Below are 27,962 nucleotides of genomic sequence, written 5' to 3' on the forward strand. Positions count from 1 at the left end.
TCTGTCTCCATGTGGTTAGAGCCCAGTCTCCCCACGACTGGGAGGACCAGGGTCAAGTGTAGAATCAGAGGAACGACGACAGTCCTTACCTCCCAGGAGAGCGCTGCACAAACAGCTTTCTTATCGCTGGCTGTGTGACTAGAGGCAATACCTGACCCTCTCTGTGCCTGTTTTTAAACAGAAATAAAAATACACAGACAGGGAGTCTGTAAAGTACTCAGACAAGTGCTGGGAGGTGGCTGTTTTTATTGGCTGCTCTAATTTTGTGTGATGTGGCTTTCCTGGCCCCCAGCTGGTAATTCCCTCCATTTGTTACAAGTCCTGTCCCTGCTGGGCCTCCTCCATTGGGGCCTGGAATCAAAAGGCCTCCACTGCGGTCTCAGGTGTTCCTGGGTGAGCTGTGTGTCTTTGGTCAAAGCCTTTCACCTTGTTGAGCATCAGCTTCCTCGTCTTAAGGCAGGGTGACGACAGAACCCACCTCCTGGTGCGTGGAGCAGGCAGAGTGGCAAGCGCGGGCCACCTGAGCTGCGGAGATTGCACCTGTCACCCTTGTGGGCCCAGGTGAATCCTCTCCCTGGGGAACAGCATAGGGATCTGGGAATGAGACCAAAGGGTCCCCTAGGCTGGCAGGTGTGGCCTCAGCTGTGTCACATGCAGCCCAAGATGGCCAGGCCCATGGAGTTGGCAGGGAGCCAGCCGGGGGAGCAAGCTGGGCTTGGGCACCGAACGGTGCTGAGCTGAGGCCGTTCCTGGTCCTCGGGCAGGTGGCCCCTCAGAGCCCACCTGCAGCCTTGGGCAAACGTGCCCACCGCTATAGCTGGGTGAGTCCTCTGTGCCCACCCAGACAGAAGACTGTGACAACCTTTATTAGGCCCGGAGTGGCCACGTGCACAGACGTGAGGAGCTGCCCCTCCCTGTACGAGACCACCCAGCAGCATCAGGGATGCCTGGGCCAGCCACACACGAGAAGGCCAGCACCAGGTGTGGGGAGGCCCAGAGCTGCAGGGTGGCTGGGATGGGGCGTCCAGGCCTTCCCGACGGAAGCAGAGGATGCCTCCAGAGAATCCCGCCCACTCAGGGTCTTCCCAGGTGCCTCTGCGGCCTGGTCACCCCCAGGGGAGGCAGGGTGTCAGGGAGCCCGGTCCCCCCGGGAGCGAGGTTCTGTCACCACTGAGACCTCAGCCCAGGCAGGGGAAGCTGCGGTGTTTTCATTCCTGCGCCGGAGAAGACAGCTGGAACACGGGAGGGGAGTCTATGCCAGGAGTCCCAGGATCCAGAACCTTCTGTTCTCCCCGCTCTGAGGGAAAAACCATTCCCGTTCCCTCCCCTGCGCCCCCCAGGAATCCTGAGAGGAAACGGCCTCCCCCAAGGAGGGTCCTGCAGTGAGCCTGATGCAGATGAACTTGGGGGCCAGAAACTACGTCTATAAATACACAGGCTGTGTGTGTTCTATAAATGTATCCACATATGTATATATATATACATGCACAGCGGGAGGGCGTCTCAGCCTGGCTCCTCCCTGGGGGCCGCCTTGGGCCTTCATTTGAAGTCAAGAGTCCTGGTGTCGGGGATGTAGAGGGACTGGGTCTGGCGGGCGCGGCGCGGCGTGGCGTTGAGGACGTCCACACTCTTGCGGCTGGAGCACACGACGTCGGCCACAAAGCTGGTGCAGTCACTGCAGACGTCCTTCAGGACGCAGCCGTGGGTATAGATGTGGGGGAACTCCTCCTCCACCCCCCGCCACTGCGGCCCCTGCAGGGATCTGGGGGGGAGGGGAGGACCATCAGGGAGAAGACCTCGCCAGGCTGCAAGATCCCCCTGTACCCCACCCCTCTGGAGCCCCAAATCCACCCAGCCCTCACGCCCACAGCCAGCCCTGCCCCTCCCTGTCCGTCACCCGCCCTCTGCCACAGGCATCCTCAAGGGTGTCCGTAGTGAGCACGGCCGGCAAAGTGCATGCCAGCAGAGAGCCAGATTCCACCCCACCCTGCTCAGCCTCCCAGAGCCCCCCACAGTGACCTGCGTCTCCAAACAGCTGCCTTGGATTCCCTTTTTCCTGGGGGGGGGGTCCCAGCAAACAGATGAAGCCAGCCCCCCTGCGCCCCAGCTCCCAGGTCGCAGTTAACGCCTGACCCCCACAGCAACCCCCGGCACACGGCAGAGCACACACTGGAACACGTCTCTCCTCTGCGTGGCTTTGGCAGTCGACGTCGTCTGAGGACTCTCAAAGCCCAGTGTGTAGACAGGGATGTGCGCAAACTTCTTAGACGGCATTTTCATCTGCAGCGCAGAGGGAGGTGCAGTCAGGGGGCAGTGCCTGGGCACACCCAGTGCTGGGAGCACCCCTCCCCCGCGCTGGGGCCACAGGACGGCCAGCGCTGTCCCTGCACTCTCCGTCTGGAGACCTGGTATGTGTCTTCTGGTTACACAAACCCTGCCTCATTTTCTGCTCTTCTAGACGGGGACTTCTTAGGGGGCAGGAACTGTGCCTTTTTATGCCATAGGATCAAGCTCCATGCCCTGCACATGACCAATATTTAACATGGAGCTAGGCATGCCAGCTCACGCGTGTAATCCCGGTACTCTGGGAGGCTGAGGGGGTAGGATTGCTTGAGGCTTAGAGATCTACAGCAGCCTGAATCACATGATGAGAACCCATCTCTACAAAAAATTAAAATTAGCTGGGCGTGGTGGCATGTGCCTATAGCCCCAGCTACTCGGGAGGCTGAGGCAGGAGGATTGCTTGAGTCCAGGAGTCTGAGGTTGCAGTGAGCTACAATGACTCCACGACACTCTAGCCCAGGTGACGGAGCGAGGCTCTGTCTCAAAAAAAAAAAAAAAAAAAAAATTAACATTGATGAGGTGGAAGTTTTTCCATAGCCAATGTTGGGATATAAAATAAGAGTTTCAGGCCGGGCGCGGTGGCTCACGCCTGTAATCCTAGCTCTGGGAGGCCGAGGCGGGTGGATCGCTCGAGGTCAGGAGTTTGAGACCAGCCTGAGCAAGAGTGAGACCCCGTCTCTACTAAAAATAGAAAGAAATTATCTGGGCAACTAAAAAATATATATACAAAAAAAAATTAGCCGGGCACGGTGGCTCATGCCTGTAGTCCCAGCTACTAGGGAGGCTGAGGCAGGAGGATCGCTTAAGCCCAGGAGTCTGAGGTTGCTGTGAGCTAGGCTGATGCCACGGCACTCACTCTAGCCCGGGCAACAAAGTGACACTCTGTCTCAAAAAAAAAAAAAAAAAAAAAAAAAAAAAAAAATAAGAGTTTCAAGGTAGCAGAGGTAAAAGTCCCTCTTAAGCAGATTCTTGTTTCTGAGCTGAGGCAGGACGGGGTGACGTACTGGTAGATGTTATCATGCATTTGTGTCTGTGCACACCTGCACACCTGCACACCTGCACACCTGCACACACCCAACTGCAGTGAACACTCCAGAAACGCTCAAGGGAGTTGTCTAGTGTGAGAAGGGAGGATTTTTAGAAGGGAAGTGAAAGGTTTCCCGGCCCCAGCCTACTAACAAGGAATGTTTTTTTTTTTAAAAAAAAAAAACACTTACAAGGGTCTTTAAAAACTGCACACAGTGTGGAAAGGTTTGGGCGTGGATGTGGCCTGGAGGAAGGTGAGGACGGCACCACCAACACATCCAACCGAGACAGTGGAGCCCCTGCCTAACTCAGTCAGACCCCAAAGATCCCAGACGATGCTCACCTTTATGCTACAGGAAGTGCAGACGGCTCTGGAAGGGAAGGAAGGGAAGGCAGGGTCGGCTCAGTGCCGCCCCCACGTGGAGCCCCCCACAGCCCCGGCCCGGCCCGCGTCAGACCATCCTCGCCTTCTGCTCGGCCCCTGCTTACTTCAATACTTTGCTTTCATTTTACTCCAAAACCCTGCTTTTCTGTACACTTAGCTGTCCACCCGCAGTACTTGTGCCCCTCAGTGTTCCCGGGGGACGTCTAGTCAGAGATTTCTCGCGCCTCGCGCCCCTCACCACAGAGGAACCGTCTGAGCCAAAGGGGCTCAGCTGAGATGCTCAGTTTTAAGCAGTGGTTAGTATTTCTTTATGCCCATAGCTGATTTGAAAAGTAAATATCTCCTTGTAAAAATTCAAACATTAGAATTACAATTTAGACAACCCATCAGAGATGACCTCTGCTAGTAACAAAGTTTCAATCTTCCAGACTTTTCTAAGCTTATATTAACAATACACAAAATTTTACAAATAAAATGAGATATTTTGCATACTATTCTGCAAGGAGACGTCAGGGGCTCTTCTCCACATTAGTACAAGTTGTCCAAACTCATGTTCTCAGACAAAGGACTATATTCTCTTGCATAGATATCCTATCATTAATTTTCTATCAACCTCTGGGTTAATTTAACTTGATTTCATTTTGTTTAGGGAACATACTGTGCATGACTTGAATCCTTTTAACTTTACTGAGACTTGTTTTGTGACCCAGGATATGGTCTGTCTTGGTAAATTCCACGTGCACCTGGGAAGAATCGTGTTCCGTCGTGAGAAGCCCACAAATGTCAGTTAGACCCAGTGAGCCGACAGTGTTGTTCAGATCTTCTGTATCGTTAGTTTTTAACTTCCTGTCTACTATTTTATCAATTATTGAGAGAGAAGTATTGAAATATCCATTAATAATTATGATTGTGGATTTAACTATTTTGCCTTGTAGTTCTATAGTCCTGTCATTTTTGCTTCATGTATTTTGAGTCTCTGTTACTAGGTATGTAAATGTTTAGGACTGTTAGTTCGTCCGTCTGTTATTATGAAGTTAAATACCTTAGCTCTGGTAATATTTTTTGCTCTGAAATCTCTTTGTCGGATACGAATGTATCAACCCCAGCTTCCTAGTGTTAGTGTGGGGCATCTCTTGTCATCCTACTTCTGACCCGTCCATGCCTTTATATTTAAAGTACATGTCTACAGGTGGCAGGTAGCGGACTCTGTTATGCCGTCTGGGAGACTCTTTCTTAATTGAGTTGCTCACACGATTCACGGCTAACGTGATGACTGACGGAGCTGTGCTGAAGTCCATCTGGCTACCTGTTTTCTTTTTGACCCATTTGTTCTTTGTTCCCCTCTTCTTTTTCCACCTTCTTTCGGGTTGAGTATTTTTTATGATTGACTTAGTAGCTATAACTCCGTCTTGGTTTTTTTCCCAATAGATTTGGGGGGTACAAGTGGTTTTTTGATGCATGGATGAGTTGCACAGTGGTGCAGCCAGGGCTTCTAGTGCAGCCAACACAGACTGTTTTACTTTAGTCACGGTTTTAGGGCCTAAAGCATATCTTTAATTTATCACAGTCTACCTTCAAGTAATACCATGCCACTCATGTGCAGTGTAACAACCTTGTAATAGTATACTTCCAATTTCCCCTCTCCCTGGCCTCAATGCTATCGTTATAATACATTTTGCTTATATATATATTATACACTGCACAGTATATTATTGTTAATTTTTTCTTGTTTTGTTTTTTGCGTGCCTGGTCACATCTGATTGGACCCCAGACATACTGTCTTGCTGAGTTCTGTGTATTTTTTTTATTCCTGTTCTTGAGCTTCGTTCTGGGAAGCGGTGGAGATACCCGGGAACAGTTTGGTCCTTTCCGATCTTGCTTTTAGGATCTGCCGGACAGGCCCGGAGCAGGGCTCAGCTGGGGCTACTTGCTCCATGCTAGCGAGGAAGACCTTCCTAAGTTGCACTAACCTGGAGGATTTAAAAGCCACGGCACATACCAGAATGTTCCCGTAATCACAACAAGCTGGTCAGCACTGGCCAAGGGGCCTCCTACCTACCTCCTCTTCCCCTGTGGATTCACAGCCAAAGTGCTCAGGGAAGGCTCACCTTTTGCAGAAGAGACAGGTAGGTGGCCACGAGAACAGCGGGAACCTGGCCCAGCAGCAGCAGCAAATCTGTAGGGAAAGGCCTGGTTAGAGCCCAGCTGGGTCCAGAGCTCACTGGTCCGGCCCTGAGCTGGCCGCTCAGGCCTCCTGCCCAGCCCGGCCCCGGCCGCCTCACCTTCCCCTTCCGCAGGCTGCTGAAGAGCTCCTTGTTCTGGAGGAACTTCTCCATCTCGGCCTTCACCAGCACGCGCCGCACGCCCATCACCTCCTCCACGGTCAGAGCCAGGCTCTCCACGGGGTGGCTGAACTCCTGGGGGCAGGGGTAGGCTGTCCAAGCAGGATTCTCACCAAAGTGCTTCTCCTTCCCTGGGGACCCCGCTGTCCTCCTGGCCTCAGTCTGGACAAGCCTGGCGGCTTCCTAGGACATGTACGGCCCCGCCACCCAATCCTGGGAGCCGTGCGTGAGCCCAGCTCTCCTTTGGTGAGGCCCCCGCGACCCGCCAGCACATCCAGCCGGCCCCCAGCCCTCACGACCACACTTCTCCTGCCCACACGCCACAGCTGATGCAAACCCACCGGAGCCCTCCCTGCGGGACGCCCTGCGACCCCCCAGCACGCTGCCCTGCACCTGCCATCTGCACTCGGCACATCCCTGTCCTGACACCTGCTTCTGGGGCCACTGTATGGTGACTGGGTCCTGTTTTTGCCTCCTAGAGCTTAGCCTAGAACTTGACGCTTGACCTCTCCAAGCCTCACAATGTGTCACTTCTGAGACTTGGTTATAAGACACTCTGTGGCTTCCGCCTTGCTCTCTCCTGAACCACGTGCTTGGGGCGTGCCAGGGCCATGCCGTAAGGACTCGGTAAGCCCGATGGAGAGGCCACGGGGCCACGGACTCAGCCTCCCACCCCCAGTGGTGCCTTTGGCGGAGAATGCAGCCCCTGTCGCCATCCTCACAGCAGCCGCACGGGAAACCCCGACCCCAGAAACTTATACAGCGAAGACAATGAATCCAGAACTGAAAGGGGCGTCACCTTTCGTCTGGGGGGTATTAACACTGCCTTACTTTTAAGCAACACTTACACTTTTGAAAGCATTTTAGCCTCTGTTCTCCTCTGAACCTCTCAGTAAAGCCTGCGGGTGGCAGCAACCACACCGTGACCCCCTCACCTGCAGGCTGCACCGTGGCCATAAACTCCTGTTATCTCAGTTCATAAAATCAGACACCGAATCGCGGGTCCACGCGGGGACCTCACGTATGAGCAAGTGTCGGCTGCCCACAGTCACGAGTCGGACAAAACTCACAGCTGATGAGCCGCGGTCCCCAGCGCTCGAGCCAAACGGGGGCAGTCACACCAGAGCCGGGGTCTCGACCCAGTGAAACCTCCTAAGGCGCAGGGTGTGCAGTTTCCACCTGCCTTGACCCCGCAGGGCCCACACGCGGAACCCGGATACCGGACACCCCGACAGGGTGGTTCCCTGGCTCTGGGGCCGCCGGGCCAACGTGCCCCCAGCACAAAGACCCACCTCCCAGACGGGGCCGCAGCCGCCTGCCCAGAGACCAAGGTCAGACCCAGCCACACCCACGGACGCAGCCCCCGTCACTCCTGGACACCAGGCTGCTGTCTCGCCTGGTGGCGGGAGGGGGACACTCAAGAGGCCCCCATGCCACCCCACCGACAGCGCATCCCTCACCAGCCACAGGTGTTTGGCTTCTGGGGCCACGGACGTCTCTGGTCTGTCCCCTGCGGGGCCCACGTTGCTGAGCAGGGAGCGGCCGGGGTCCGGCTGGGACTGGGCACTGCCAGGACAGGGACCTGCGGGCAGAGCAGGGGCCCCGTCAGGGCGACCCGGCAGGGGTTCTGGCGGGGGAGGTGGAGCCGAGGAGACAGTGGGGCGGTTTCCTCGGGGCAGCAGGGGGCGGCCCGGCAGAGAGTCAGGTGGAAAGCATGTCACCATGTCGGGACCTTCACCCTGCGTGTGAGCCCCCAAACGCACGGACGTGAGAAGTCCCACAGTGTGGGCAGCGCCAGCCGTGCAGACTGCAGACGCAGCGGGCAAGGCCACCCTGGCACCCGGCACACACCCAGCGGAGACTCGGGGCAGGGCTCCCTCCTGAGTCCCGGGGACAGCTGGGCAGGGGGGCCTGGGGCAAGAGTGAGGTTTGCAGTGAGCCTGGCCTGGCCCTCTGGGCTCTGCACAGTGGGGGGCAAGTGCCAGACGGCATCAGAGAGCTGCTGCGGGTGAGCTGGCCTGGCTGTGCCTGGCGGGATGCAGAGCCAGCGTCCTGATGGCTCTCGGCAGAGCACAGCCCCTACGGTGGTGGGACTGGCCCCACGAGGCCGGCAGGAGACGTTCCCTGCTCACCGGTGGGAACCGACACCCAGTGGTGGGCGTGGCTGAGCCCACCGGCTTGCTGTGGACACACGTTCCCCTTCGCAGAGAAAAGGGCTGGAAAGCCCAACTTTCGTGTTCCTGTCGTCAATCTGCCACCTAGTTAGCCATCTTCCTTCTATATCCCAATATGCTAATTATCTCTGGGTATCAGAATCATGGAAATTTTTAAAAAGCCTTCCAAAAAATGTTTTATAATGAATATCGGTTACTTATTTAATGAGAAAGTTTTTACTGGGCACAGTGGCTCACACCTGTAATTCCAGCAACTTGGGAGGCTGAGGCAGAAGAACTGCTTGAGGCCAGGAGTTTGAGACCAGCCTGGGCAACACAGTTAGACCCCATCTCTATGAAACATTTTTTTTAAAAATTAGCCAGGCACGGTGGCGCACACCTGTGGTCCCAGTAACTTGGGAGGCTGAGGCTGGAGGATCACTTGAGCCCAGGAGTTCAGGGCTGCAGTGAGCTGTGATGACACCACTGCACTCCAGCCTGGTGACAGAGCGAGACCCTGTCTCTAAAAATACAAAGTTTTCAGTAAAAAGGGGCACACCTGCCTAAGGTGATGGGCAAAGACCATCAATCCCCTTTTGTAGGTGCCAGTTCCCCAGCCCTGGGGGCTGCTGGCTCAGGGGGACACAGTGGCTAACCTGAGGGAGAAGGGAGGGCGGGAGGGAGAGGACACACGTGCCTTGGTCTTGGGAGCCAGGCCTCCACGCGTGCACACTCCCCGCACGGGGCCGCAGCGGCTCTGTCCTTCCGGGGGGCTGGGGGGGCCGGCTGCAGGCCCGAGGCCACCTCGCTGCGCAGCTGGGCCAGGTCGTGCTCCGAGAAAGAGCGGTCCCGCTTCAGCGTCACCTCCCCACACGGAGACTCTTCTTCCTGCGGACACACCAGACCAGCCCTGTCCTGCCTGTCGATGGACCCGGGAGGCTGCTGGGCCCGTGGGGGCCGTGAGGCCTCCTCCGTTCACTGCCCAGCCTGCCGTCTTCTGGCCGTTCCCGGCAAGGGTCTGAACAGCCAGACTGGCCCCTCAAGGCTTTCCAGAAAGTCCTGGCGGATCTAGTGTCAGATGGAGGCTGAGCCACTGAGATGGTCTCCAGCAAGGCCATCCCCGTCTTCCCGGGAAGAGGCGGGAGCCACACAGGGTCGTGAGGGTGGGCAGGGGCTGCTCTGGCCCTGAGACGATGGCTCACTTCCACAGTCACCTGAGCTGCCAAGCTGGGAATGGCTCCCCGAGCCCGGCTGTCCCCTCCGAGGGCAGGCACAGCCGACAGTGCCACGTCAGGACACCAGGTGCAGCCTCCACCAGCCTCAACCTGCAGCCCTGGGCGGGGGGCCCCCTCTCCCCTGCCCGCCCTTCCTCCTCCCGGGTGCCAACCTCAGACGTGTTCATCTCCTCCATCTCGGCCAAGGTGGGCGCCTTGAGCAGCACGCGGGGCCGCGGGCGCTGGCTGCTGCCCCCAGCGTCTGGGACGGACAGGTTGATGCAGGAGGTGGACGTGGGCTCCCCGGTGCAGGCGTCGAGGATGCAGGGCAGAGAGCCAAACCCTGCGAGGATGGGCCAGTGAGCGCGGGGCAGCCAGGATGCCGGGCAGGGGCTCACAGCCCCAGGTGCACCTATGGCTCAATTCCCCCACTGCACAGAAGGGGAAACTGAGGCACCTGACCTACCCCTGCAGCCTAGACAGCTGCCTCGTCCCACAGTGACAGAGCAGAAGCAGGAGTGGAGTTCGCCATCTCAAATAAACAGTATTTTTTAGAACGGAAGACTCCGGAGGGCATTTTAAAGGAGGGTTAGGTCTCAGACATTTGAATAAATGCCTGTTTTTTCCCCCACCTAAAAAACTTTGCTTTTGTTTTATTTTCCTCCTGACTGTGAAATTTGTCAAACTATTGTAAAACGTGTGGCAGGTGCGGTCAGAGCCTGGGTGACAGGGCACAGATCACTTTATCTCTACGTACCTCTTGTTAAACCTGTACCAGGCACCAGAACCCCCCAGTCTACATCTCAAAGATTAAAGAGTCCTGTGTCTCCCAGGCATGCAGGGACGACACTAGCTCCTGACTTGCAGCCTGACCAGGGGACGAGGGGAACCTAGGCCAGGGCTGCTGGGGGTCTCTCTGCTCCCCCCACCCCCGGGCTCACCACGAGCGGCCCAGCCCTTGCCGCCCACCGGGCGCAGCCTCCGCTCTTGCTTGATTTCTTCCAGGATCTTCTCGTGCAGGGTCCTCTGCTTCTGCGGCAACGGGCGGAGCCGTCTCTCTGAGACCTGCAGGGGGTGGGCCGTGACGTGGGCTCACTATGGAGCGGGGAGGACAACCAGGCCCACCTGCAGGGAGAGCCACCCCCGGGGGCTCTGTGCACCCTTCCCTGGAGGAGCAGGCACAGGGCTGCACAGCCCACGCCAGGGCTGGGGCCGACCTCCCAGCCCCTGGCAAGAGGGGCCGAGCCGGCCTCACCCAGAGCCTCCCGGCTCGGCCAGAGCACAGCCCAGCCCTGCGGCCCGGGGAGGAGACACAGGTACCTGCTTCAGTGGCGGCCGAGAGCGGATGAAGTCCAGGATGAGCTCATGCGCGTCCTTCTTCACCCTGGGGGGGATGTCCCCATCCACCTGCCAGGAAGGATGGAGGCTGCAGGGCTGTCTGCTGGTGCCAGGGTGACCCGGAGGGGATCCCCCGGCCTGGCCACAGCCGGGTCCTCACACTCACCCTCCCTCCCACGGCCTCTGTCCCGGGACCCAGCTGCCTCCCAGCACACGGCGACCCGCAGCCCGACACCTCCCAGCCCAGCTCTGAGCTCCCTGCCGCCGGTTCATCCGGACATGGGCGTGGCAGCGCCCACCGGCCAGAGTTACCGTAAGAACACCGCTGGCACATGGAAAGGCCACGTAAGTATTTGTGAAACCATCCTGCTGCCTCGCTCTTGTGGCCCCTTCTCTGGGAGCCATCACTGGTCCTCCAGAACCTTCTACATCCCCTTTTCCTGCCTTGTTACCCTGTCCGCGCGTGACCTCGTCCTGGGCCGTGTGCACTGTGTCTGCCTTCCTCATCCTCTGCAGCCGGCGCCTGGCACCACGACAGGGACCCCGGGCCAGCGTGGTGGAGGGCGGCCCACTCACCATGACCTTGCGCAGCTTGTAGTTCCGGGCGCGGATGTCCTGCATCAGCATCTCAAAGGGCGTGAGCTGGAACTCGGTGGGGAGGGGGTTGAACTCCTGCTCCTGCACCTTCTTGAGCTTCACCCCGTGGCGGAGCTCACGCATGAGCTGGACCCACAGCCGGGCCTGGCCCGGGAGGAGGAGGACACGCTCAGGCCTGGGCAGGGCTCCAGCGCCCTCCACGCCCCTGGGCTGCCTGCTCGCAGGGTGGGAGCCGCGTCTTACCCAGTCCGTGTGACCCAGGCTGTCCAGCTCCACCTGCGGCTTCTCCACCTGGGGCTCATCCTCGCGCAGCTTCTGCAGCATCTGCGAGCACACGCTCCGGTTAGTCCCAAGGAGGTGGGACAACGGCAGGCACGGGCCTGAGCCCTCTGGCCCTGCCGAGCAGGTGACCCCTCCTCAACAGGGGGCTGCCACTCAACCAGCTAAAAAAGGGACCAGTGAGCAGTGTGGCCCAGGCTTCAGGGCTCAGAAAGATCTCTGGGGAAACCAAGTCATCAGCCGTGGAACCACATGGGGCGCTCAGCGTCCTGTCTGCTTTCTCTGACAGCTCCTCTCAGACAAAGACAGGGTAGAGCCTAACTGCACGTAGCACCTCTGCAGCCTGACCCAGGGACCCCAGGGTGGCACCGTGGCCTCCACAGGAGGCAGCTCAGGTGTGGAAGCCGCACCCTCCCGTCAGGCCTGTGACAGGCTTGTGGAGGGGGGCCACGTGCCCGCGGCCACCTCCCGACACGTGATCCTAGCTGGGGTTCTACACTCAGATACTTCTTTGATCAGAGTCTGGGACCCAGGACAACACAGCCCCCGCCAGGTGCTCCAGCGCTGGGTGGGCGAGGGAATGGGGCAGATGGGCGGGTGCCGTCCGGCGAGTCCGGAAACTGTCACAGGTGTGCGCTGGGAGAAAGGGGCGGGTGCCAAGACCACGGCGAGGGCCATGAAGGATGACAGGAGCTGGTGGGTCCCAGTTCTGTTCTGAGAACCTGGGAAGGTGTTGGGCCTCAGCGGCAGGCTCCGCCCTCACAACCCCCCCACCCTGGAGAAGCACCAGCTCCCAAACCCGAGACAGAACCCGTTACCCTGGCTTCGCTCCGAGCCCCCTGCCAAGCTGCTCTGGGACACGCTAGAAAATGCCGGCTCTGAGCAGCACAGGTGTGCGAGTCTAATGACAGTCCTCGCGTGTGACCCCCAAGCAAAAGCACGGAGGGTGCTTCTCCCGCCCTTCCTGGACGCCCGTTCCTGAGAGGCCGATTCTGCCCAAAATGCCAGCCCAGACCAGCCCAGCTGTGCCTCACTTGCACCACCCAGCCCCAAACTTCTCCCCGGTCGACTGTTCGAAGCATAAAGCTGTGTGTTCTCGCTAAAGAAAGAGCTTCTGTTGTCTGGGTAAGAAATTGATCTCAGCAACAGAACAGACTGAGTTCACAGAGAGAAAGAAAAAAAGCATTAGGACCACCTGCTAATCCTGGGGACATGAGAAGAACATCAAGCGGCCAAGGAGGAATTGGGACGGAGACGGGGGCTGGCCCAGGACGCTGGGAGTAGACAGGGAGCCGCCCAGTGTCGGCACGTGACTGGGCCGTGGCCCAGGGCCACTGGCTCATGGCCTGAGTCCCGTCAGACAGAACCGTCCCTGAGAGCTGCCTGGGCTGAGGGTCAGGGACGCTGGCCGGGAGCCCTTCTCAGTGGCAGCAGCCGTCGTAAAGGGACAGGGGCACTCAGGAACCAGCAGCTGTTAACTCAGAAACACCTTCTGCACCTAAGCAGGAGCGCAGCAAAGCCCCAGCCTCTCCAAGGCCCCCGCTCGCTCATCTGCGAGGGGCCGAGGGGAGGTCCACACAGAGACCCCCGTCACGGACACATGCCAGCTCCTCCAGGGAGGGCCCGAGAGCCCAGGGAGGGGGTGCTCAGCTCCTAACTCAGGTCCACGAAGAGGTGGGACAGCCCTGGGGGGGCTCTGGCTCGAGCGCTGCCCCTGCCCTGTGGGCCCAGCCAGGGGCCTCCGCCTTGGACGCCTGGCGCAGGTGCGGGCTGGCGGGCACCAAGTCACGCTGTCACAGGCACCGCGAAGGGTTTCCTCGCTGAACTAACTGCGCCCCTCAGAGCTCCGGGCACGCGGAGGACTCTTTTGAGAAGGCCGGAGGGGCCAGCGAGGAGGCCGGAGAAGCTGCCCCTTCTGCGGCCGTGAGTGTGGGTCAGGGAGGCCACAGGGCGAGTCCTGGGGGAAGAGGCCCCAGCCCCGCCGTCTGCAGGTACGAAGAGGGGTGAGGGATGCGTTAAAACGTGTAGCGTTTAGGACGTGTCCACGCAGAGCGCGGACGGACCCGTCACGGCTGCCGCCCCCGCAGAGGCAGGGACCGCACCGAGGACCGGCTCTCTGGTCTGCGGATGGAGAGACAGACAGGCGGCCCTGCCGGTCCCACGCCTGGTCCCCGCACACGCACACGCACACGCACACGGAGGCACCTCCTTGGCCGCTCGCCCTCCCCGGGACTGCCCCCTCCACGCCGGCCCCTCACCTCCTTGGCTTCCCGGACCCGGGCCAGGAAGGCCTGCAGCTCCAGCGTCTCCACGAAGAGCGCGCGGCACACGGCCTGGTAGTGAGCCCGCGCGCCCCGGGGCTCCGTCAGCCGCGCCGCGCACAGCCGCATGGCCTGCGCGAAGGTGCGCACGGCGCGCGGGCCGCCCTCCGCCTCCTCCTCCTCCTCGGGGCCCCCGTAGCCCTCGTCGGCGGCCGCGCAGCTGGGGTCCTCGCAGTCGCTGTTGGCCATGAGGTCGATGAGGCGCTCCAGCTGCGGGCTGAGCTCGCGCTCCTCACTCTCGTCCAGCCCCCAGTCCAGTGCGCGGTAGATGACAAAGCCCAGGGACTGCACCATCTGTGGGACGGAGGAGGACAGTCACGGGGGGCCGGGAACCCGCAAGGCAGGGAGAGGCTCCGGGGGGTCAGCAGCAGCTGGTCCAAGTGATGGGCCAGGCGGGGAGAGCACAGTTCATACCAGGGACAGGAAAACAGCCAGGGCTGCTTCCAGAGGGGACAAGCCACCGTGCAGCAAGGCATGGACCTGAGCAACAGGGTGTCCTGCAGACAGCGCACTTTGGAAACCAGTCTGGCAAACCCTAAAACCGAGTGTGCGCCTGCCACGCAACACAGCACCTCCTCTCCGGGGTATTCGGCCAAGAGAAGCGAGAAGGCACGTCCACGCAAGACTGGGACGCTCACGACACCAAACCCGGGACAGTCTAAACGTTCTTCAGCAATGGATGGTGAACACATGGGGCACCTCCTTACGCCGCAATACTACGGGGCTTTTGAAAGGAGTGAACCCCCCATAATGCTGAATGGCAGCAGCCAATGCCTTCACTCTGCAAGGTTCCTTTGTTTGAAACTCTAAGCGAGAGAAACCTCAGCCATAGCACCAGAGGGCGGGTCAGTGGTTCCCTGAGCCAGGGGTGGGCGAGGGGTGCGAAGGAACACAGGGAAATCTGGGGTGACAGAAGGGGTCTGTACCTCGATTATTGGTCAAAACTCATCAAATGGCCCCCTTAAAGTGTGTGCATTTTACTATACGTAAATATACCCCCATGAAGCTGATTGTAAAAGAAAGACAAGCTGACTATTAGCCTTTAATGGAGTACAACAGTGTGTTGTATGTCGAAGGAGGAAGACTGGCTGATTCAATAGATACTGCTGGGAGTTGCTTAACTCTATGCAGTAAAAGCTGACATCCCCTCACGTAAATATGCTTAAGTGTGCGTAACTTTTCAATGTGTGTAAATTCAACCTGAAAAACAAACAAAAGGCCGGGCGCGCTGGCTCACGCCTATAATCCTAGCACTCTGGGAGGTGAAGGCGGGTGGATCGCTCGGGGTCAGGAGTTTGAGACCAGCCTGAGCAAGAGCAAGACCCCGTCTCTACTAAAAATAGAAAGAAATTAGCAGGCCAACTAAAAATATATAGAAAAAATTAGCTGGGCATGGTGGCGCATGCCTGTAGTCCCAGCTACTCGGGAGGCTGAGGCAGGAGGATCGCTTGAGCCCAGGAGTTGGAGGTTGCTGTGAGCTAGGCTGACGCCACAGCACTCTAGCCAGGGTGACAGAGCGGGCCTCTGCCTCAAAAACAAACAAACAGAAAAACCTAAAACACAATCCTGAGGAGGGGTGTGGGCAGAGGGTGGTGGCCACGGTCGGCCACTGGAGCTTAGCCTGGCTCTGCAAGGCTACTTACTCTCTGCACTTCGCATATGATTCGAATTCTCCATGATACGTTTTGTTAAAGTACATTGAAAATATCTAGTCTCACAGTAGAGACCTCTTAACTCAGCATTTCTCAACTGTGCTTGGCAGGGAACCCTATTTTCACAGTCCACCAATAACACCCCAAGGAACCAGCGGTTCTGAGGAAGGTATTTGGGGGATGCCAATGTATGCTCAGATACCGTCTGTGCCCTGCTTTCCCTGGCACAGCACCAGGAGCACCTAGACTCGTCCTCTCCCTCTTTCTTGTCACTGGCCCGAGCCGGCACCACGGCAGTGGAAATGTTAACTCCAACCTGCGCTTCTTATCTGATGGCTGCTGCAATAAAAGCCGTTCTGTCCCCAAGTCACTGGAAACTTTCTCTGGAAGGCAAAGAATGCTCATTTCCCATAAGAAAACACCCGGGCAGCCGGCCAGTCTCGGGACCCCAGCCCTGCCTGGGCAGCAGGTGCAGGCGGCACTGGCCCCCCCTGCCCGGTGCCTGTAGGGCTGCGAGGGCCACACGGCCCAGGAGTGAGCTCCCTGCCCTGCTTTCTCGCGATGGGGCTGTCAGGTGAATTATGGGCCTCTGAGAACAAGAGTCCATACAACGATCTCCGTAAATATTTTAAAGATGTATAACAACAGGCCCCTTTGGGAAGCTTCGGGGTGGCAGGCAGCAACTGCACCTCCGTCTGGGACCCGGCAGCAGGGCCCCGCTGGCCTCCCGGCCCTCGGTGTGCTGGACTTTGGGGAAACAAACACGAGGCAGCAGCGATGAGGACGGCTGCCCGTCAGACACGGCCGTGCAGGTGGGCCTGCGTGTCCCCCCCACTCAACGCCAGGGAACCACACGCAGCACGACACCAGCTCCACAGAGCCGGAGGTCACCCTCCAAGTGTGCTGTTCCAATGCCAGCATGCGGGGGGGGGGGGGGGGGCGTGTCTGTCACCGACATTGTTAAGTACTGCATGTGGTGACAGCTTTGGGCTGGTTTGACCGTTTTCAAAATTCTCAACAACAGACTACATATCCTCTGCTGGGCTGCGCCCACACCCACGATTGGCATGCCACTGTGATTAACATATAAATAGGTACCGTGGGCCTCACGCCTATAATCCCAGCACTCTGGGAGGCTGAGCCAGGAGGCTCGCTTGAGGTCAAGAGTTCGAGACCAGCCCGAGCAAGAGTGAGACCCCATCTCTACTAAAAATAGAAAAATTAGCCAGGCGTGGTGGCGCATGCCTGTAGTCCCAACTACTTGGGAGGCTGAGGCAGGAGGATCACTTGAGCCCAGGGGTTTGAGGTTGCTGTGAGCTAGGATGAGGCCACTGCACTGTATCCAGGCGACAGAGTGAGACTGTCAATCAATCAATCAATCAATATTGTGATAAAGCTATGCCTTTAAAAAGGCAGTAGAATGAGAAACCATGAAATTCAACACGTTACCTCAGGGGAGGTGGGCAGGAAGGGTGGGGACACCAGAGACGCCCTATTGTGACGGGAAGGTTTTGGGGTGGGGCTTCCTGGGCATTGGGTCATTGGACTCTCTGCCCCTGAAATCTGCTCTGTGCCCTGGCGGCCAGCCTGCCGACGTCACTTCCCGCCAGGGCCACTGCCCCTCTTGTCCTAGCGCCCGGAGTGGGAGTGGCTCCCGGGGGGCAGGAGGCCCTGGACACCAGGGGCCCCCCCCATCTGCCTTCTGTGGACAGTTTCCTCATCAAGCCCCTTCACTTGAGCCCTTGAGTGTTTTATCTGTGCCCTGCCTCACTGAAACAATCATATAACTTTACATACTTTGTAATTTACATTGTAGGATACAGGCAAGTTTTCTTATGTAACAACTTAATCTTTGAAATTGTTTTAAAAATACCTGGGCTTCTGAGCTGGCTGGTGGCACCATTGTCGCCGGCTCTGCAAGAGAAGAGAGTGCGTCAAGGTATGTGTCGATGTCACCGAGGACCCCGGCGGACGGCGCTGTCCACTCACCTCCCCCCTCGTGGACACGACAGCCCATCCCCAGAGTCTCTGTCAGGACACCAGGAAGTTTACAACAGGCCAAGCCCCTCGGTCATTCGGAGGGACATCTACAAGATCCAGCACCGGCCGGCTCTGGGCGAGACGCCAGGGCACGACGGGGGCCAGGACAGCATGCAGCCCCTGCCCGCAGACGGCCGGTGCAGACAGACCCCCAGAGCGCACCCTGCGGCCACTCTGTGGTGAGTGCTCCGAAGGGAGAGGCGGCCAGCAGGGCCCAGGAATCTGTCCTGGCACTGAGGGAGGCTGCCCCCCGGGGAAGAGCGTGAGACGCGAGACGAGAGGACCAGGCCAGGAAGCAGCTCAGCTAAGTCACACCTGCAGGAAAGGCCCCGTGGTCTGCAGTGAGACGCTCCAATTGCCTAGACCTGAGGTTGTGCACCCTGAAGTCGCAGCAGAGTCAGATGAAAAACCCCGGCTCAGTGACAGGCTTTGCAGCGGAGCTCCTAGCGCTGAACTGCGCAAGTCAGGGGCTGCCCACAAACCCCGTGATTTGGGGATTTCTCCCCCCCGACTGTTAGCGCCTCTCAGAAAATGAGCCCCAGGTGGAGGTGCAGGTGGAAGTCGGACTCTTGTGTATTTTATTTATTCATCAAACATGGCACTGGGGATGCCAAGCAGTGACTCCTCGCGTAACCCGTAAATGCCCCTGGAAGTAGGTTGTTCTCGTACCCACTTCACAGATGAGGAGGCGGTGGCCCAGAGGGTACCCCAGCTGATCAGGGGTGTGCCAGGAGCGAGGCTAGGCCAGGGAACCCCAGAATCTGTGCTGCCGGCCGCTCCCCAAACCCCTTCCCTGCCTGGGCCTCCCAAGATTTCACGGTGGATGAGTTGCAGAAAATCCACCCATTTCTACAACCTTCCGTGACTTAAGCACTCAGGTAGAACTTGAGGATGTGAACTTCAGCTGCCTTAGATTCTTTCTGGAATGAGGTGAGATTTAAAAACATAAACAAACCATGAAATTGTCTGCTAAGTGAACCTGCTAACTCCGCAAATATTTTCAAAATGCCATCAAGAAACAGGAAGGTTGCCAAAGACAAAGGGCGTCTATACTGGGCAGAGCCATTACAATAATGGAAAACAATCCACTCCCCAACATCAGTGGACGGAAAAAGTGCGCAGCAAGGAGGGCACTGTGGAAGGACTGGCGTCCCCAGGGCCTGCGTGGCCGCTGGCCGGAGCCGGGCACGAAATCAGGCCCAGAACAAAGCGCTTCCTGCAAGAGCCAGTGCCCTGAGTCACCGTGGTGTCCGAGAAGGGCCCACCGGTGGCCGACATTCGCAGACGGAGCAAGTCCCGGCAGGGTCCTCAGCCCACCGACACTTTCTGGTTGGAATACTTTTAACGTGTACGACCCTGGCTTAAATCGTCCACGTGTTAACAAATACAAGCCAAAATTAAGTGTTCATGAATCTAATTGCACTTTAAGTTGCAAAGACTTGGGGAGTCTTTGGGCTTTGACGAGAAAACTGTAGCTCGGTGGGATTCGGGGGCTGATGGGGGCCTTGCGGCCAGGGGCTGAGCCCGGAACTCTTTGCTCGGCTACAAAACTAGCAAATGAATGATTGTGGCCTCAATCTGCACAGCTACTCATGGAGGTTGGTGCTGTGATTCCCTCGTTACAGACGAGGAAACTGAGGCTCAGGCAGATTGAGAAACTCACCCAAGACCACGCAGCTAGTACATGGCAAAGCCTGGCCACCCCGGCAGCACAGCCAGACCCCAGAGCAGTTTCTTTTTCTTTTTTGTTTTGAGACAGAGTCTCACTCTGTTGCCCACGCTAGAATGAGTGCCATGGCATCAGCCTAGCTCACAGCAACCTCAAACTCCTGGGCTTAAGCAATCCTTCTGCCTCAGCCTCCTGAGTAGCTGGGACTACAGGCATGCACCACCATGCCCGGCTAATTTTATGTACATATATTTTTAGCGGTCCATATAATTTCTTTCTATTTTTAGTAGAGACGGGGTCTCGCTCTTGCTCAGGCTGGTCTCAAACTCCTGAGCTCCAACGATCCTCCCGCCTCGGCCTCCCAGAGTGCTAGGATTACAGGCATGAGCCACTGCGCCCGGCCGAGAGCAGTTTCGTAACCACCCACCGGGAATGTCCCAGGCACAACTGCACAGAGCTACCACGACCTCGTCACCAATGTGGTCATGCAGAGTTATACAAACTGTCTTTTGCTTACTTTAAAAATTCTCTGGGCCAGGCGCAGTGGCTCACGCCTGTAATCCTAGCACTCTGGGAGGCCGAGGCGGGTGGATCGTTTGAGCTCAGGAGTTCGAGACCAGCCTGAGCAAGAGGGAGACCCCGTCTCTACTAAAAATAGAAAGAAATTAGCTGGACAGCTAAAAATACATATAGAAAAATTAGCTGGACATAGTGGCACATGCCTGTAGTTCCAGCTACTCAGGAGGCTGAGGCAGGAGGATCGCTTGAGCCCAGGAGTTTGAGGTTGCTGTGAGCTAGGCTGATGCCACGGCACTCTAGCCCGGGCAACAGAGCGAGATTCTGTCTCAAAAAAAAAAAGGAATTTTTAAAACTTAATGCCCTACATCGAGAAGCATCAGCCTTTGCAAACAGGCTGGTGAGAGCAGGTAACCAAAGCCCAGAGGGGAGACGCCTGCCCGGAACCAGGAAGTCTGTGTGTGTCTGTCACACAGAGCTCTCTGGGTCAAAGGCACGCGTGTGCCCGTGGTGTGGCCTCCACTTCCACCCACTGCTCTGTAAACCCGGACGTCCCACTCGGGGCTCCGGCTGGCTTCTGCCCCTGCAGCAAGAACCCGGCCCACCAGGGTCCAATGCTAGAGGGGACCCAGGTCAGGGAGACGTGTGTCAGCCAGAGCACTGTCCTGCACACGGAGCAGTGCCTGGTGACCCTCCGCATTCTCACAAAGGTCAGTTGAGGGGGTCCCACACCCGTGCCCCTGCCTGGCATGTCTTGGGGACACCTGAAGGAGACCCCACCGATGGTCACTGCAGAGCAGCATCAGCCCCAGGGGTGACAGGATTAGATTCTAATGGAGGAGCTGCCGTCCCATTCGGTCATCACTGCTGCTGCCCCAGAGCATTAGGCCCTGGCCCAAGATTGCTTAGACGCAGCCCCAGGCTAGCCTGGCTCTGGGGCCGACACCCGAATGCCCTGAAGAGGGAACACAGCATCCCCGGGGCCTTGTCAGAGGCGCAGACTCTTGCGGTCGCCCCAGTCTGTCCGACGCAGACGCTGTGGGTAGGACTCGGGTCTGTGTCCCACATGCCCACCAGGGAAATCTGGCCCCACTCAGGTGTGAGAAGAACTACAATTCCGGAACCTGCGTCTGACAACCGAGGCATCAGACAGCTTTGGAAACAGACTCCTGGACCTCGCAAGGACCTGGTGGCGTGGGACCTGGGGGAGGGACAGGCCGGGGATGTTCCTGAAACCTCCCAGGTGTGGCGGGGCCTTTGCAGCAGGGGCCATGGAGACTCATCAGTGAATGTTCACTTAGGATTCATGCATTCCATTATATTAAATTTCAGTATTGAATTTTAGTTTTTTTTGTTTTGTTTTGTTTTTGTTTTTGTTTTTTGAGACAGAGTCTCGGTTTGTTGCCCAGACTAGAATTAGTGCCGTGGTGTCAGCTTAGCTCACAGCAACCTCAAACTCCTGGGCTTAAGCGATCCTACTGCCTCAGCCTCCCAAGTAGCTGGGACTACAGGCATGCGCCACCATGCCCGGCTAATTTTTTCTACATAGATTTTTAGTTGGCCATATAATTTCTTTCTATTTTTAGTAGAGATGGGGTCTCGCTCTTGCTCAGGCTGGTCTCGAACTCCTGACCTCAAGCAATCCACCTGCCTCGGCCTCCCAGAGTGCTAGGATTACAGGCATGAGCCACTGCACCCGGCTTGAATTCTAGTTAATAACACATATGCTGAAGTATTCAGGGGAAGTATGCCAATGTCTACAATGTCCTTGAAATGCATGAGAAATAAGATGGAAGGAAGAATGGAGGCGGCCGGGCGAGGTGGCTCACACCTGTAATCCCAGCACTCTAGCCAGGCGTGGTGGCACCTGTAGTCCCAGCTACTTGGGAGGCTGAGGCAGGAGGATCATTTGAGCCCAGGAGCTCGAGGCTGCAGTGAGCTGTGATCACACCACTGCGCTCCAGCCTGGGCGACAGAGCAGGATCCCATTTCTAGGAAAAAGGAAAAAAGAAAAAGAATGGAGAGAGATAGATGAAGTATGAGGAGACGCCGAGACGGAATCCGAACGAGGTGCTGTCCGTTCCCTGAGATTCCCCGCGGTGGGTGGAGAACAACGGCCCGAGAGCCATCCGAGTTCTGCCCCCAGGACCCGGGAGTGCGTGGCAGGAACCTGAGGGAGCAGCCGGGAGCCAGGCTGCTAACAGCGGACCTCAAGGTAGAAAGATTATTCTGGGTTCTGACCTCCTAACTGGGTGAGAATGAACTTGTGTCGTTTGAAGCCAGCAATCTGTGGCACTTCGTCGCTGCAGCTACAGGAAAGCCGTGCACTCTCCTTTAAACTGTCCCACCCGCTCCTCCTGCTTCCCAACACCCGGGGAGAGAGGAACACGCAGGAAGGAAGGAGGTTTCTGGAATGAGGAGGAGAAGGGACGGCAGTGCTGTGCACTTCGTCCAGGCGCCTAATTACTGGGGTGCCATTTCCAGGCAGGCTTCCCCCACACCTGACCCCAGCCCCTGGAGGCCCCATTCCCCGTGAGGGTCAGTGGACGACCCGCGCTGGAGCCCGGATCTGCCGTGGGACCGACACGCACCGGTGTGGCTGCTGATGGGGCCGTGGGAACCGGGTCCCACCTCCCGATACCCTGGTGCTGAATTCAAATGACACAGGTGATTGTGTCCTATCTGGGCCAGAGAAACCACTCTTCATGGCTACCAGGGTGGTGGCAGGAGAGCCCAGAGGTGGCAGTGAGGCGGGGGCCGTACGAACCAAACCTCAAGAGCGCCACAGGGGCCCCGAGAACCCCTTGAGATTCAAAACCTTCCCCTAAAAGCACAGAACTCGCAAACAACTGGCCGAGCTGGGGCCAGCCTGGTCACATGGGCTACACTCGCTCAAGTCACCCGGAATGGCCAAGCCCGGGCACAGGCAGTCAGTCTCCCAGGCGTCTCCACAGAGAAGGCACATGGTTGAAGGGTCACCTTCCTGTGCACTAACCCTTGCCCACAGTGAGACTAAATGAGGAACTATGTACAAACACACCCAGCTCACACACAGACACGCCCAGGTGGCACCTGGACCCACACCTGTCCCCTCCCGCACACAGTGGCCAGGTGCCAGCCACGCCCCAGCCGGCACCCCCAGCCCTGGCTTCGGTTTCCTGAGTGGGCCTGACCAGGGATGGAGGACGTTTTATGTCAAGAAATGGGCCTGGGGCCGGGCGCAGTGGCTCACGCCTGTAATCTCAGCACTCTGGGAGCCCGAGGCAGCAGGATCCCTTGAGGTCAGGAGTTCAAGACCAGCCTGAGCAAGAGCGAGACCCCGTCTCTACTAAAAATAGAAAAATTATCTGGGCGTGGTGGCACACACCTGTAGTCCCATGTACTGGAAGGCTGAGGCGGGAGGATGGCTTGAGTCCTGGAGTTTGAGGCTGCAGTGAGCCACGATGACGCCACTGCACTCTACCCAGGGCAACAGAGCAAGCCTCTGTCTCAAAAAAAAAGAAAAAGAAAAAGAAATGTGCCCGGTGCACCCAGGCCCCCCGGCCAGTGCACTTACAGGGCTTCCTCCTGCTCCCGCGGCCTGCAGCCGCAGTCCTCCTCAGGGCTCACTCGCATGGCACCTGGGACGCTGCTTCCTCAGCTGTTTCCCAGGCTGGGTCTGTGAGGTGCACAGACGTGCTGGATTAGAGCCCCGCACCCCCCACCCTGCCAGCCGGTGCCTCCTCAGGCCAGGCACGTCCCAGGGCTGCACAGACACCAACACCACCTCTGGGCCAGGCGCGGTGGCTCACGCCTGTCATCCCAGCTCTCTGGGAGGCCGAGGCGGGAGGATCGTTTGAGCTCAGGAGTTCGAGACCAGCCTGAGCAAGAGCGAGACCCTGTCTCCACTAAAAAAATAGAAAGAAATTAGCTGGACAACTAAAAATGTATGGAAAAAATTAGTCGGGCACGGTGGCGCATGCCTATAATCCCAGCTACTTGGGAGGCTGAGGCAGGAGGATCACTTGAGCCCAGGAGTTTGAGGTTGCTGTGAGCGAGGCTGACGCCATGGCACTCTAGCTTGGGCAACAGAGTGAGACTCTGTCTCAAAAAACAAAAACAAAAACAAACAAAAAAACCCCTCCAGAACTCACTCTCGGTGGGGTGCCGGGCAGGCTTCCTGGGCCCTCAGGAATGGGGGCCGGTGGGGAGTGAGAGCTGCAGGGTTAGAGGCAGGAAGACGCTTCTGGGCTCCACGGAGCTCGGGACACAGACGCCCTGGCCCAGTGCTGGACACACTGCTCTGTGCTCTCTGTGTTTGGAACAGGGGCCTTGTGCCCACACAGTGGGGAGCAGCAGCTGGGCATGGCACCGGGGCTGGCACTCGGGGAGCCTGGGGCAGGGTTGCCTGGCAGACAGGTAACGTGGGGCACCCCAAACATAAAGAGAGGTTGCCTCTGAAAAGGTTTAGCATTAAAAGTTGGCAAGAAAAAAAAATTTTAAAAATAAGGCCACGTGTAGATGAGCTGAGCAGTGAGAAGGTGGCAGAAGTGACAGGAGACAACCCAACCTTCTGACTCCCAGCTGGGGAGGACCACACAGACCCTCATCAACACCCCAATCGCAGGCCTCGCCCGCCCAGGGGTTTTCTTGGTGGACAGCCTGGAGAAAAACATCAATCAGACTCGTGTTTAACCAGCAGGTGCAGGCCAGGAGGCTGGGAGGTCTCCACTTTTGGGGGGCAGCCATTCTCCTCGGGTGAACCACCCTGGGCTTCAGGTGGGAGCGTTCCAGGGTCACCTGATCCCTGATCAAGCTGTATTTAAGGAATTAGCTTTGCCTCAGGGATGGCTCAGCCGCACAGCATTGCACAGTGATGCCTGAGGGGGCTTCTTGCCTCAATTGGTAAAAAGTAACCCTTTCCTCTCCATGCGATTTTAATAACGGCCTCTGAAAAATAACCCCACGTTAACACGTTCTCCATTTTCCCTTTTTTTTTTTTTTTTTTTTTTTGAGACAGGGTCTCGTATGTATCCCCGGCTAGAATACAGTGGCACCATCATAGCTCACTACAACCTCCAAGTCCTGGGCTAAGCCTCCCGAGTAGTTGGGACTACAGGCATGCACTGACATGCCCAGCTAGTTTTAATATTTTCTGTAGTGACGGGGTCTCACTTTTGCTCAGGCTGGTTTCAAACTCCTGACTTCGAATGATCCTCCTGCCTCAGCCTCCCAGAGTGGTAGTATTACAAGCGTGAGCCACCGCATCAGGCCCATTTTCCCACTTGCAAAAGAGGCTTCCCAGGCCAGGTGCAGTGGCTCTTGCCTGTAGTACCACTCTGGGAGGCTGAGGCTGGGAGATTACTTGAGGCCAAGATTTCGAGACCAGCCTGGGCAACACAGCAAGACTCCATCTCTACAAAAAATAAAACAAAAACATTAGCTGGCCATGGTGGCATGTGCCTTCAGTACCAGCTACTCTGGAGGCTGAGGCAGGAGGATTGCTTGAGCTCAGGAGTTTGAGGCTGCGGTGAACTGTGATCACACCACTGAACTCTACCCAGGGTAGAGTGAGACCCTGTCTCCTAAAAAAAAAAAAAAGAAAGAAAGAAAAAAAAAAAGGCTTTCAAGCAGTTCCAAGCAGTATGGCACTTATGAAGTCTTCAAATTAAAGATTAGGAAATTTTTTCTAGTCATTTTTTCTAATCTTAGCTTGGAAATGAGAAGTATTACCACTTGTATGCTAACATAATATTATTCATCCTCCCAAATATGCTTTAATTTATTGTTGTTTCTTTTTTCAAAGTTATTTTAAACATTTACTTACTACCTATATGCACTTAGCAAAAGACGACAGCTACCGACGGCCTGATACAGTAAGTTAAGAAATTCAACTGGCATAAAAAACTGAGACTAAAAAGCTGACAAGTGAAATGTGGACATTTCCTGGTTGCTATTTACAGGAAGAAACACACATACATGTTTTAGTGAATTTACTAATCACTCAAGACCCAGAGAAATGCTGAGTTAGCCCCCGCTTTGGGGAGAAAGTTGGTCTAAAGTCTTAGCTAATTCATGGAAGCTCAACAAGGACAGAAGAGAAAGTTCAGGTTAATATATTTTTCTTGATCCTTAAAGAGGCAGCAAGTTCACCTGTTTGAAATATGTTTATGAACAGAAACCAAAGACCTCATTGGATAGAACGTGAAACTGGCTCTTTGAGACCACACTCTGCACCTTCCCCTGAAGTTCAACACAGAGCTTCACCAGCGCCCACCTGAGCTCGGAACCCCAGCCAGGAACCGATGCCAAGTCTGTCAGGACCAGTAAAGACGGGCGGGATGACCCCGGGGGCAGAGGGGCGGAGGGACCCAGAACACCACCACTCCTGATAGCCCTCATCAGAGTACCAAACATGCTTGTCCTGTCCTCAGCTTTAAGCAGCTGCTGAGATCAGTGGCAAACCCTTACCACTGTGCCTCACTTTGCCTATCTGTAAAATCAGAGGGTCAGACCAAGCAGGCTCACTGTGGTCTTGTCTTGCTCTGGGGTGCCAGGAGCCAGACCTGGGGTGGCGCCCAGGAATGGGGGCGAGAGAGCTTCAGGAGAAACGCTCTCTGTGAACATGCAGACCCCACGCCCCACGGGTGATGTCAGGCCATCGTGTACCTGTCCTCCCAGCCCAGCCTCTGAAAGACAGGGTGGCACTGGGTGAAGAGCATGAGCCCTGCAGCCAGATCTTGCCACTTCCTGAGTCAGCCTCGGCTTACCTGAGCTGAGAACAACACCGTGAGTGCCTGATCTCACAGCTCTCACCTGCCAAAGGCACCGGTGCTTTTTGAGCAAAATAGAGCAAAAGGCAGGGAGGGGGGTGTGGAGGGAGGCCGGAGCTGGGTGCAGGGAGGACCTGGTGGGCAAACACAGCGGCGGCCCCTGGGTGGGGCACAGCGGACCCCTCCCCGTGACACTGTGGGTGCTTGGGTCTGGCTCTGTCCTGGTCCCTCCCAGGCGTCCCCAGAAGCCTGCACGGGAGGGCTTCTGCAACCCCCCTGCTCTGGGGCTGGAGGGAGGCCAGCCTGCCTCGGGCAAGCACACAGCCTGCCTTTGTGCACCCCGACACTATACCAGCTTTGGGTAGTATCACATGCCCCAAGCAGCGCTCCGGTCTCCAGGGAAGAAACGACTTTTTTTTTTTTTAAAAGAAAGTGGGTAAATAATCACTTAAACTCACCATTCTGAACAGACATCAAATATCTTTTAAGAGCTTAATAATTGGTTCTCGGTGATGGTCAAGAGTAGAAACAGAAGTAGGTTGTCCTCCAAATTTTACGCACGCACTCTGCTCGCTCTCTCAACGAAACCCAGGACGCTGGTGCCAATCCTGCCCAGACTCCGAGCACCGCACGGCCCCGCCCCACCCTGCGCTCAGGAGCCGCTCGGAGAGGACACGTCCGTGTCCCGGCCTGCTCGGGTCTGGTCCCGGCGGGTACCGGGGACCGGGTACCGCCGCCGCGGGCAGGGGAGCAACAGGGCCCGCACCCCACGAATCCCCGGGCAGCCCGAGGCCTGCAGACCCCAAAGCAGGGCCGGCCTGGCACGGGCAGAATGGGGGGCAGAATTCGGCGCTGCCCGACCCCACGGACGGCGCTCAGGAACGAGCCAAGCCTCCCCCGGGGACAGCGCGCCGGCCGCAGGGGCTCCGGTGGGCGCGGCGTCCCAGGCCGGACCGCGGGACGGGGCCCCGGGCCCGGGGGAGCGAGGGCCGCCCGGGCCGGGCCGGGGAGGGCAGAGGGGCCGGCGCAGCGCGCGGGGCGGGGACGCCCGCCAGCCTCACCCGCGGGCGCGGGCCGCGCGCCGACCGAGCCGTCCCTGCGCAGCAGGATGTCCGCCGTGTCCCGGATGCGGCGCCGGCCCCGCGCGCCCCGCAGCCCGCGGCAGCCCTGGAAGCACACGGCCCACGCCTGCTCCTCGTTGATGGGCTGCTCGTAGGCCCGCAGCACCTCCTCCAGGGACAGCTCCCGCGGCTCGGGCCGCGCCGCCGCCCCCGCGCCGCCGCCCGCGCGGGCCATGCCAGCCGGTCACCGCCGCCCGCGCGCCGGGCCGGTCCC

The 27,962-nt window shown here is 57.6% G+C and overlaps 1 protein-coding gene across 1 annotated transcript; it reads right to left on the minus strand.

The window, feature by feature from the left end:
* Positions 1-229: 229 nt before the first annotated feature.
* On the minus strand, positions 230-27,923 carry SPIRE2 (spire type actin nucleation factor 2). Its single transcript, XM_045533897.1, is given in 16 exon segments — positions 230-1,762; positions 2,171-2,280; positions 3,713-3,740; positions 5,863-5,930; positions 6,037-6,171; positions 7,557-7,678; positions 8,947-9,028; positions 9,030-9,137; positions 9,637-9,806; positions 10,405-10,528; positions 10,784-10,870; positions 11,378-11,542; positions 11,642-11,722; positions 13,936-14,292; positions 17,524-17,564; positions 27,689-27,923. Coding segments are annotated over 16 exon segments (2,136 nt in total). The 3' UTR covers positions 230-1,539.
* Between the last annotated feature and the right edge of the window lie 39 nt (positions 27,924-27,962).

This window comes from Lemur catta, chromosome 20 (assembly GCF_020740605.2).
Source record: "Lemur catta isolate mLemCat1 chromosome 20, mLemCat1.pri, whole genome shotgun sequence".
NCBI lineage: Eukaryota > Metazoa > Chordata > Mammalia > Primates > Lemuridae > Lemur > Lemur catta.